Source organism: Talpa occidentalis, unplaced genomic scaffold (genome assembly GCF_014898055.3).
Source record: "Talpa occidentalis isolate TD23 unplaced genomic scaffold, MPIMG_talOcc4v2.1 talOcc4.8, whole genome shotgun sequence".
Lineage (NCBI taxonomy): Eukaryota > Metazoa > Chordata > Mammalia > Eulipotyphla > Talpidae > Talpa > Talpa occidentalis.
The window spans coordinates 52481896-52494359 of NW_023605194.1; the positions used below are offsets into that span (position 1 = coordinate 52481896).

General features: G+C 38.5%; 1 protein-coding gene across 4 annotated transcripts in view; it reads left to right on the forward strand.

Annotated features, from left to right (window-relative positions):
• Window positions 1-12464, forward strand: part of ANK3 (ankyrin 3) — a 322189-nt gene that overhangs the window by 211418 nt on the left and 98307 nt on the right. For 2 of the 4 annotated variants that reach the window (XM_054690067.1, XM_054690068.1), the window contains exon 24: window positions 11252-11305. The exons of the other annotated variants lie outside the window; for them this stretch is intronic. In XM_054690067.1, coding sequence (XP_054546042.1) covers window positions 11252-11305 — 54 coding nt within the window. The remainder of the gene's footprint in view (window positions 1-11251; window positions 11306-12464) is intronic. 4 annotated transcript variants of the gene reach the window in all.

Consider the following 12464-nt stretch of genomic DNA (forward strand, 5'->3'; position numbering starts at 1 on the left):
ATTTCAGGATTAGAGCAGATGTTTATTTGCTTGACCCCACAGCATGTTGTGACTATCTCTCTCTCAGAGCTAACAGAAGGTCATCGCAGTGAATCTTAAGGTGCTCAGATATCAGCAGTTTTTACAAGCAAATAAAAATAATAAGTAATATACCCTTCCCATTTTTCTAAAGAAAAAAAAGAATGAGTCTGTAATATGGGAAAATATAATTTTAATACTGAATTAGGAAATTGAGTAAATATTAAGGAAATCGTGCTAAGAATAGCATCTCTTTCCGTTGGTTTTTTCCTCTTTGTCATTGGTTTGGTAAGAAATTGGCATAGGTGAAAGAATGTCTGGATTAATTTCTCAAAAAAATAATTAAGGAAAACAAGTCTAGACAGTGTTATCTATTAAAGACGTAGGGTAACAATGGACGTAAGTTAGAGTAGAGCAAAGGTTGAAGTATTAGCAAAGCAAAGCCCTAGAAGAAAGGGGGATAATGCAGCCTTATCTAAGTCAGGATTTTAAGTTCACACACACTAAAGGGGGTAGACAGAGCTAGTGACTGGCAAGACCCATACACTTAGCTTAGTCTTGTACTGTCCTCTTTCCCCAAAAACATGTTACATGTATTTAAAATTAGCATATATGCAAAATTAACATTGATTCTAATGTTGGTTAGATTCTTAAATTTTGTGGTTCAGTTTGTAATTAGAAAAAGAAAACAGAGAGAGAAGAGGGAGGGTAGAAAGATGGGGAAGAGGAAAAGGAAGAGAAAGAGTAAGAAAGGAGAGAAGGAAGGGAGATAAAGGAAAAAGGGAATGGACCCAAATAAAGGAAAGACAGAAGGAAATTGAGATTCAGGTTCAAGTTGTTTTTAGTTATTTCCCCCTTCCAGGGGATTTCATAGTTGCCTTTCATTCAACACTAATTTTAAATCATAAATTCCTATGCAATGTATTTTGTAAATTTTTAAAAATGTGTAAAATGTTATTTTACTTGCAGAATTTTAGTGGGTTGGCGTATCACAGATTTAAAGAACCATGGCTAGGACATAATGAGGTCTAAAATGAAATCAGAAAAGCCAAAACCATAAAGCTGCTCTGGGTGAGAGAAGCTCTTGCTGTGAAGAATTGTCTAATTCTTAGCTACTTACCAATTTGATAAGGCTGTAAAATCCCTTTCAGGAACAGATGCAGACACTGGATATTAAAAGAAAATGTGAGATGCTAGGTTCATATATGGTACAAATAGTTCTAGAATGTTATAGGTTTGAGATATGACAAAACATTAAGATTTTATTAGATGTTCCATTAGAGAGATCTGAGGGGTGAGGAGAGTCATACTTACCTAGGTACAAGATTGAGTGGCCAATGGAAGCCACAGCAAATTAAAATCCAGATTTCAAAGAACTGAAAGGCTGGATCAGGGGCTTGCAGCTGTGCTCTCCATTATGCTGCTGAGGAAGTGAAGCCCAAATATTGAATGACTTGCCCAGCCAGGTTAGTGGCAGGATGAGACAAGAGCATAGACCTGAGAGTCTGCAAGCAAAGATCTGCTCTTTCATAGCTACTCCAACCTGTTTTTTTTTTTTTTTTTTTTTTTTTTACGCACTAAGTCCTCATTAACAAGTTTTTGGAACTGTAACTTTAAGCAAAATGCTATATAATGAAGCCAATTGATAGAAATAAGAGTTAATCTGTGGCATACTTCTGGTTACAAAAACATCAGCAAACTTCTGAATATAGATCCAAAATACTGCTAATATTAAACATTCATTTATATCTATTCACTTTCCAACCTGCTTATTCCGGTTCAAGATTGCAAGTAGCCCATGTCCCTATCCCAGCAGTTCAGGCACAAGGGAGGAAGCAAGCCTAGACAGAATGTCCTTCTATTGCAAGGCACGTGTGCGCGCGCACGCGCACACACACACACACACACACACAGACTGGGACAATTTACACATACCAATGAGTCTGACATGCACATCTTTGTGATGTGGGTGGATATCAGAGTACCCAAAGAAAATCCAGACAGAATGGAGAGAATGTACAAACTCCACACAGACATTAGCCTCAGCCAGGTATTGGTATTTTTTTCTCATCAATGTTATAATGAAAGGATGTTGAATGAAATGACATTATTCAAAGGGCTGCTATATACAGAACCCAAGAAACCTTCTAAATAATTTGTGTTTAGGGGAAAGAGCAAATCATGCTATTGGAAACTACCACGAGTAATAACAGTTATTTTTTTTAAAGACTTTGAGGAAGCTTTAGTAGAAATATTATAGCTTTTTCTGTCCATTTTGACAAAGGAGATATGCAGACCAAGATGCAAAACCAAATAAATATTGGCATAATTTTGAATTGATTTTTAAGAACATAAAACAAGTATTTTTAATATGCATCCGAGTATTCTCAATTAGGAAAGAATAAGTAGAATTTGGCACAATTTGAAACTCAAAAAAGTAGAAGAAATTTCTTTGGACAACATGAAGTTGGATATCAGGAAAATACCTATTAGGCCCTCTTTCGTTAAATGCCTCCTATCCTAGTATCCTTATCATCCAAATAAATAAATCAGACTATTATTAACTATTAGATCTCCCATTGGAGACCAGTCCCTAGGTGGTCCAAGGGATGGTTGTTGTTATGCAGAAATTGTCCTTTGCCTGAAATTTATTATTTAGCAAATAATATCTAGCCTTGCACCTAATATTTCTCTTCTTACAATGTTTTTCAAACAGACATTACATAATTGCATGCAACTCTCAGCAATAAAGTCAAAATAACTTCTAAATACCAGAAGCAGAGATCAAACCTTAATTTCTGGTGTATCCTCAGAGCCCAGTAGAGTGCCTGGCACACAGTACACCTTTGGTCAGTAGAGGGAGGCTTAAGGAATGGGTAATTTCACAGGTTCTAAGAGCAGGTAGGATAGAGAAAATGTTCGTGCTATTCCTTTTCCTTCCCTTAAACCCCTCCTCAGAGACAATTCTGGGCCATGTATTAAATTGAAAAACAGCTTTATAATGATTCCCAAGGAATATCTGTGTCTCAAAGAAGATTTAGTGAGCTTAGAAGAATTTCAAGTTAAACATAAAATTTGGACTGGGACATGGGCTGTTATTTCTGCTATTCAGTCTCTGGAACTGGAATTGTTGCATGGTTTTATCTGCACTACCACTCCACCCACAGCGTAGTAGAATAGGGAGGTTTTGATGAAACTCTCCCCTAAGTACAACTTGCAAAAGCTAAGTATATTTTTCATAGGAAATGTCACCTGTTCCTCCACATTGTCCACTTACTCAGTCATGTGCTTGACATTTCCATTTAGATTCTCACAGATACTTGAATCGGTCATGTTTTTTTTTTTTAAAGATTTTTTTTTAATTTATTTATTTTATTTATTTATACAATCACTGGGTATAGTCAGAAGTGCGGGAGGGTGAAAGAATTCACCAGAGCCAGAGCGGGGAGCAGAATAGGAAGAAGGACCAAAGTACACTGTTGAGGGGAGCAGCGGGCGGCAGGAGAGGTCTGCGCTCCATGTGGGACCCTTGCTGGTGGCCGGGGAGCTGCCTGGGATCGAACCAGTGCTGCAGAGGCTGCGGGCAGCTTCGCAACCCAGCGCTCAAACCACTGCACCACCGGGGAGGCCCGAATCAGTCATGTTTTAAACATACCCCTCCAAAACGGTTTCTTCCACCCTTCTCCATCTCAATAAATGGCTCCATCATCTAAACCAAAATCTGTGATTATATGTAACCCCCCCTTTCTTATCACTCATCTCCAGCCCCTCAGCAAGTCATGTCAGTTCTGTGTCTTCAGTGCATCTCACAGGCCTCTTCTCTCCTCCACCATTGCCATTGCCCTGATTCCACTCACAGACAGGGCTTCCATGGAATGATGTTGGAGCCTCTTTACAGCTCTCCACTTCTACTCTTCCCCCACAGGTGCAGCTTTCAGCACATCATTCACAGCAACATTTAAGAAATAGATAAATTGGATCATATTACATGTTACTTTCCAACTGAAAATCCTCCAAAGCTTAGAGTTATGTTTTAGGATTCACTTATCAGCATTGTGTATTTAAGTTTATTGCAGTCATGGTATTTCATTCACTTTCATTTATCTATAATACTCTATGCCTGTGCCATAATTAATTTATCCATTCTGTTGTTGATGGAAATGTGTATTGTCTCCAGTTTGGGGATGTTGCAAACAAAACTGTAACTATCTTCCTTATATATTGCCTGGCACACACATGCGTATGTCCCTGTAGATCATAGAAGTAGAAATTTATTTGTTGTCTTGCGGGTTACACAAAGACAGCAGAGTTCATCAAAACCAGGTAACTCTAAGTTAGGATTATAAAATTGGATAACGAGGCTATAAAAAAATAGTGATGGAAAGAACATTATGAAGAAAGTGATTAAGGGTGTAGGAGGCTGATTGGTATGAGGATGTGGGAGACTTCTGAGGTGCTGCCATTGGATTTCTTAACCTAGGTGGTGCTTATTTTATAACAGTTTATTAACATGTGTATTTACATTCTATATAGTCATCTGTGTCATTTTTATTTTACTATAAACATACATACCACACACATACCTCAAATCAATATGTCTGCAATATAGTACAACTACAGAAGTAGAACAAAAACCTCCCAAGGGGAATTAGCACAAAATTCAGGCCCTTTTCTGTAGTTGACAAATCTGTGTGTGATTTCACTGGCTACCTCATTTCATTCTCTCAGATTTTACACACTGATTTCTTCTAATGCTCGTTTCAATTTATTAGTCATTAATTTCAGGAGGGAGCAAATGTTTTCTATAAAGGGCCAGTGGTAAATATTTTCAAGTATTCAGATCATATGGTCTCTGTCCCTATCTTCAACTCTGCCTTTGTAGCATAAGAGCAGCCAGAGGCAATACCTAAACAGACGGGCATGGCTGTGTGGCACTAAAACTTGCTTACAGAAATAGGCAGGAGGCTGGATTTGGCCCACAGACTAGTGATTAATTTTGTTTATTTTCTTTCAAACTGGACTATTAGTTCCATGGGAGCAAAATTGTCTTTATATCTGTCATAGCTTTTAGGACATACACATACAAGCCCTCATGTAAGGGTGAATATATCCACTGGAATAAACACACACTTGTGTCTCTGCCCTCCCACAGGATCCCTTATAAATTAACCCTCAACATCACCAACAAGGTCCTTATGGTTTACTGAACCCTTCCTGTGGGCAAAGCATTGAGCGGCATAACATTTTATGCATTGTGGCATTCAACCCTGAGTGACCTCTAAACCAGAGCCTTTGTATTCCCATTTTATAGATGTGGAAAATCAATTCCAGCAAGGTCAAGGTCTCAGCAGGGGTATAGATTCAAAGCTCCAACCTTAACCTCTAACATCGGTGTTGCCTGATAATCAGATAAGTGCTCACAACTGTCAGATTATTGTAAAATTTAAATGAGATGTATTAAAGGTTTTGCTTGGAGAGTTCAGTAACTGTTACTTGTACCTTATATTAATTTTCTCAAAAAAGTTGAGAGCATTAGAATTATTACTCCTAATTTACAGTTAGTCCTGATTTAAAGCTTTAATTTAAATTGATGTTGAGACTGATTTAAATTATGGAATCTAAAGCTCAAAGAATTTAAGATTTGTTTAAGTTCACATAGCATAGGAAGGGGAATTTGAATTTAAGTTTCTTACTTCGACTTTCTACTCCATATGATTCTGTCAGAGAAGAACAGATAAAGCAAACAGGAAATTCAGAAGAAATGGAGATTTACTAAAGTCCTCAAGAAGGAAACATTTTGAGAAATAGAATTTGGACAAGCAGATATTTTGGGATAGGGTAGAAAGGTTGGGGTTGCAAAGAACTGTTGCAAGTTCACTAAATATTTTAGTCAAAATGTCACAGGAGGGAAGGTAGGACTCCAGAGAGGAGCTTGGCTAACAGGGCTGGGTAATTGAGCTGCAGCCTCAGTAAGGACCCCAGGGTGGGACCTGAAAAGGAAGAGAAATGGTTATAGAAAAATCTGGGCACACTGACATTTAAGAAGAAGGGGAATGTGAAAGGATATGAGAGGGAGTAATGATAAATCAAGAGAGAAAAACCAGAAGAGTGGGTTCTCATGGGAGTTATGGGAGAAACTTCCCAGGGAAGGTCCAGCCACATGAGCACAGGCAATGTTCCTGGTGACCCCAGTAGCTGCCGTGTCCATGACATCATGGACATAGACACGGGAAGAGTCATTCTAATGTAGGTGAGGAAAGTCAGACTCTAAGTGTATTTCTTTGTTTCCAGGAAGCTGAGACAGAATGAATAGATAAAGGGCCTCCTTCCAGTGAATGGGTAGAAAGTCTGTTTTAGGACATGACAGGGAATTAGCATGCTTATTGACTAAGGACAACAATAGTTTTGTTTTTTTTTTTCCGTTTGCCCAAAACGGTGTAATAGAAGAGGCCGAAGTATATGTGATCCTGTAGGTCCTTTATACCTGGGGAAGTACACATGTTCTGTTTTGCACATATGGTCCTTATATACCTAAATAATGAAGAGCTGAGACTAAGGAAGTGTGGATTTGAAGTTGGAATGAGTAGCAAACAATGACTGAATAGAAAAAGTAATTGGCATGATAATGCCATCTTGAATACAGCTACCTAATTTCTCCATAAGTTTCAAAACGTTAGCAACTGATTTTTACAAGCTAGCATAAGGCTGGTAGATTATTCACTTGTTCTTTACGAGATCATGAGACCAGTTGAAGTTATCTTGTACTCCTTACCTGGGTGATCATTTGATGAAGTCAGTGTAATATCAAATCTTGCTTACATGACTGAGGGGGATTTCTGAATTAAAGTTAAGAAGTAATTGATAAGAATATTGGGGAGAGGGAATAAAGTCTCTGTCCCAACATTTTTGTCCTACCTCTTCACAGGAAAGACTCTGAATCTGTCTTCCTTTCTGGGATGGGTTTGTTTATTAACCCAACCAAGATCACAGGGGACGTTTTGCATTGCTACATCTGGAAAAGTTCCAGCCCTGAGTCATGCATGCTTACTTCAGAAACTATATCTAGCCTGGATGAAGGAGCAGTAAACTTCTAGACAGCTTTTAAAAAGAGGCATATCTAGCTATAAAGAACAGAATTATGTTTAAGAGTAAAGAATGAAATTGACTTTGTGCTCTTTAAAAAATCAGCCCGAGCAGTCATTTGTTTTTTGGGATAATAGCAACTGGCTCTTGGTTAAGATGTGTGCAGACTTCGCCAATCGTGTCAGATTGGTTTCATCCCCTATGAAGCCAGGATCTTGTGAACACCTAGAGCCAGGGAAAGGAGGAAAAAGAAAGCAGTGGATGGCTTTCCCATTTAGACACCAAATCCCTTAAAATGACACAAACTTCTTCAATCTTCTTAAGACTTCCCCTCTTATCTCTTTCTCATTTAACCATTTTTCTCAACTTATCCCCATTGTTCTCAAATATTTTGAGAAGGAAAACAAGAAAATATTGTATGTCTGTACCTTGTGTTTTGAAAGCACAACCACAGCTTCCGAGAGGATGCTGAAAACCAAAAGTTTAAAGGGAAGATCCCACATTTGCTTTTTCCTGAGGGAGAGGTGGAGGGGGGCGGCAGGTAGAGAGTAAAGGTGCTGAAGAGAGAGTAATTTGTTTCTTTACCTTGGGTTTGGACTCGGCAGGCTCTCTCTCAGTATGTGGCCATCCCAGAAGTGCTGTGCTACACACACGAACCTGTTGATGTAGCTCGAACCTATTGATGTAGCTCGCACAATCCCATCATGTGCATATCACCTCCTTTGTTTTCTTAGTCTCAGAATATTCCCAGGAAACCTTGCTCAATACAAACTCTTGTTCCAAAGTGCAAGCAAAGGGTGATGTGTACCAAAAGGGAATCCAAGTAACTTTCCCATTATCAGCAGTGTAAATCTAGAGTAGAATTAAACTTTCAGAACTTAAGTTATGTTACAGGGCAGAGAGAACCCTTAGAACCCCCAAATGTGTATGCTCTAAATAGATTCTGCCATCTACCACATTAAGACAAAACATACTCTAGTGTGTAAGGCCTTTACATGGAAAAGAACTTTAATACAACTAGTGTGCAATGCAGAAAAGGGGAAGAATAGTTTCCAAATCAAGCACCCGAAGTTACCCATCCCCTTAAGGGTAAATGCCCAGCCAAAGAGGGTTGGCCCAAAGCAGGACCACTGAGGCCTGAAAGCCTGCCACAAGTCTAAGGCACCTTCTGGTGGGGACCCATTGGAAAGGGGCAGAAAGAGCCAGACACGAGGATGTGGAGAAAAAAGGAACTGTCCTGCACTGTTGGTGGGAGTGCAAACTGGTCCAACCACTATGGAGAGCTGTGTGGACATTTCTGGACCTACTAAACATAGAGCTTCCATATGATCCAGCAATTCCACTCCTAGGTATTTACCCAAAGGACACAGAAACATCAATTCCAAAGAGCACCTGCACCCCTATGTTTATAGCAGCACTGTTTACAATAGCTAAGCTTTGGAAACAACCCAAATGCCCAAAAATAGATGACTGGATCAAGAAGATGTGGTACATATACACCATGGAATATTACTCAGCAATCAAAAAAGATAAACACATGCAATTTGCAGCAACATGGATGGCGCTGGAAGGGATCATGCTCAGCGAAATAAGCCAGAAAGAAAAAGAAAAATACTGGATGGTCTCACTCATAGCAGGAATCTAGAAAACTTAAATAAGGGACCAGGAAAATGAATAACTATAAGAAAGTGAAAATCAAAATCAACAAAAAACTATGAACCAGAGACACTCTATGGGGGGTGGGGGGCGGGGAGGGCAGGGATTAGGGTCAAAATAAGGGGGTTGCAATTGTATGGGAATATAAAAATAAAATTTATTTAAAAAAAAAAAAAGAAAGAGCCAGACAAGTCTGGACGGAAAAGAACAAACCAAAATCAAAGCTGCCATCGCTAACCTCCCGACAGGTCTCTCACCCACAGCTGTCTCAACCAGTCCAGGACCAAGAACCAAGTGCAGCTTCTTCACATGTCTCCTTGTGCCTGCTCCTGGTCTTCTTGCTCTCTCTCCTGCTTCTCCCTTTTCCAGTCTCTCCAGCTTCTTCTCCTCCCCACTCAGCCCCAACTTCCCTTGGGTGGGACAGGAACTGGAACCTCCCCCTTTCCCTGGGAACCACCCTGTTATAGTTTGGGTGAATTGGGTCTTAATACCCTCTTCCTACTTTTGCTGCTTTGCTTTTCTAAGAATACAAATGTTGGAGGGTCGGGGGGAAAGATATTAGCAAATATAGTCAGTCAGATTCTCCATACTAAATATGTGATATCTGGACATCGGAGAAATACACACCTTTTCATAAGATTTTGAATTGATGGAAAACAAATTCTCTTCAAAATTCTCTGGATTCTTATGTCCCTTATTCCAGACTTCAAAAAATAAAATCTGAATCTTAGTTCTCTCATCTCTAAAAGGAGTTGATAGGGTCTCCCCTGGTGGCGCAGGCAGTTGAGCGCAGCACTGTGAAGCTGTCCACAGCCCTGCAGCGCGGGTTCCATCCCAGCTGGCCGGCGAGGGTCGCACATGGCACGGCAGACCTCTCCTGTCTCCCCGCTGCTCCCCTCAGCAGTGTATTTCATCAATCTGCCTATTCCACTCCCCGCTCCCTCTCTGGTGAATCCTCTCACCCTCCCGTGCATCTGGCCTGTACCCCGGTTCTTTTATAAATAAAAATAAATAAATCTTTAAAAAAAAAAAAGTTGATAATACCACATAGACTTGTTATGAAGATGAAAAAAGAATGACATAATCAAAGCATTTAGAACAGTAATCAGCATATTGTATATACTCAATAAATGTTAGTCCCTTTTTTCTTTGTATCATGCTTCCTGTTATAGGATTAGAATTAAGGCAGGAGAATATGAGAGGTTAATGGGTAGCTTTCAGAGTTTGTCTTCAGTTTAAAAAACAAGTGGTGTTGGTAGATGTGGTGTGGTAACATACATCCAAAGAGGTATTAGCCTGTAACCCTAAATCATATACAGTGTTGCAAATCATTGTTACCACAATAAAAAATTATAGTAAAAAAGGGTGGGTCAGCAAAGCAATAAAACTTTCAGCTGCTGATTGTATGGTGTTTGTCATTTGGTTGCAATTGTTACTCTATAATCTGATTTTAAGGACTTTAAAAATATAGCCCAACCAACACACTCAGTTGCCTGTGACTTCAGTAACCCTGGTTGCTTGCTATTTTGGAGCATTCCCGTTCTCTCTCTCTCAAGCTTACATCCTCTGGCTGGGAATGGCCAGTGGCCAATGTCACAATTCCACTCCACTCTACCTGTCTTTCCTCACACATTCTGCATTCACTGTCTACTAGATCTATTCAATCAAATGTGATACCCTCTTTGATTTTTTTGTAATACTTTGTAATCTCTCTTACATCTTCTGTATTGTGGTGTTAAGAGCTTTGTTTTTGCAAGATGACTGCATGGGATTCTAGCTCCAACTTTCACACTAACTAGATGTGTGAGCTATGAAAATGCTTTACTTATCACTTAGGTCCTAGCCTAGGACTCTACTCTCTCACTACTCAAAGTATAGTTTCCAATCACCTGACTACTTGTTCTGCATGCAGAATCTCAGGGCTTCTATGGAATCAGTAGACCTATGGAATTAGTACCACTAGTTAACAAAGACCACAGGTGATACAAATAACAAATTGAAATTTGAGAAACAATGTGTTTGATTAATTGAATTCAATTGCCAATGCTGGTATTTGAATTCTAATGATTGCCACCAGGAAGGTATTCGATTCTATATTTGATTCTGTTGAGTCAATACTCCATTAAATAAGGCCCCATAAGCCATTGGTTCTCAATGCATGATCTCAGAGTCACTTGAGAACTTGGTAGAAACGCAAATTTTAAGGTGATTCTGATGCATTCTACAGGTTGAGAATCACTGTTTTAAAATATTGACAATTTACCCAGAAGTACCATGTTAACAATATGCATCTCCTTCTTCCTGATTTGTTATTTCATTTTTTCTGTTGCAGCTCTAAAGAGGCAAGTAAGGTCAACTATCATGAAGTTTTGAGTTTCCTCTCCATGTTTGTCATTTACCTGCTGGTGTGGGGAACACACAGCCTATATGACTTCTCTATGGCCCTATATTTTGTTTTGTTTTATTTTGTTAATTTTATTCATTTTTTGAATAGGTGATAGATGCACATGGTATAAAACTCCCAAGTTGGCAGAGTTTACAGTGAAAAGTAAGTCTCCATCCTCCTCCTGGCTCCAGTTGTATGGTTGCCATCTCCACAGGCAATCACTGAAATTTTATTCTTTCTACACATTTATTGAGTAACTGCTATGTGCCAGATACTGTTCTGATCACTGGATATGGAACATACCAGATATCTTGTAGTATTGATTCATTAGTGTTCTAAGTTTCTATAGCCTGCTTTAATATAGTAGTTAAAAGTAGAGCTCTGTAGTCAAACTAACTTATTTTGAAACCAAACTTGGCCATATTCTAAGTGACCTTGGATTAGTTACTCTTCCATTGTGTGCTAGGTTTTTTTTATCTTGAAATGGAGATAATTCTATTTTATAAGATTGTTGTGAGACTTATATATGAGATTTTCCCTATAAAGCAAGTGCCTAGAACATAGCAAATACTCAATAAATACTAGAGTTGATTATAATGATGTGATCTCATCCTATTCTTTTATGATGTAAAGTACAAATGGTTAAGAGTTCATTCTTCTTAATAGTTTTCCTTTCTTTGCTATGTGATAATCAAAAAAAAAATTTTATTTTCAGAACAAGAAACAGAAAATTTAAGTGTTCTAAGTTCTGATCATTAACTGCTTGTCTATGAGATTAAGAGACTTGCTCCTAGTTAATCACTAGGAGTGATTAGAGTCTATAGACTATACTCCTGCTTATTTCTAATCTAATTTTTTTAGTCCCATGTAATTTGGAGGTTTCTTACGTTATTCACTAGAGGTGTTTTGTACTATTAATTTCAATGTTATATTGTTACAAAATAGATAATTAGTAGATTCTGCATTTGATAGCAGAGGAATTAAGCACTTCTGAGTAGTGTTCCTGACAATATCATTCAGTGAAATTGCCTTAAGTTTCTTTCTTTATGATTCCAGTCTCCAGACAGATGGAAAAACAACTTCTAATCCCTGAGAAAGCAACATAAATATTCCTTGGTGATGTTTTTAAGGTGGAAAAACTAGAAGGAAAAAAACATACAAAAATATGGAGAAAAGTAAAAAGAGAAAAGAACTCATAGATCAGGAAAACCCTTAAGTTTTGGGCCAAGAACTATTTTCTTATTCTGGTATGAAAAAGGCAATTATTGGGCATATTGAAAGATTTCAAGGAAGTTGAATTAGATCTATTCTACCATTACTG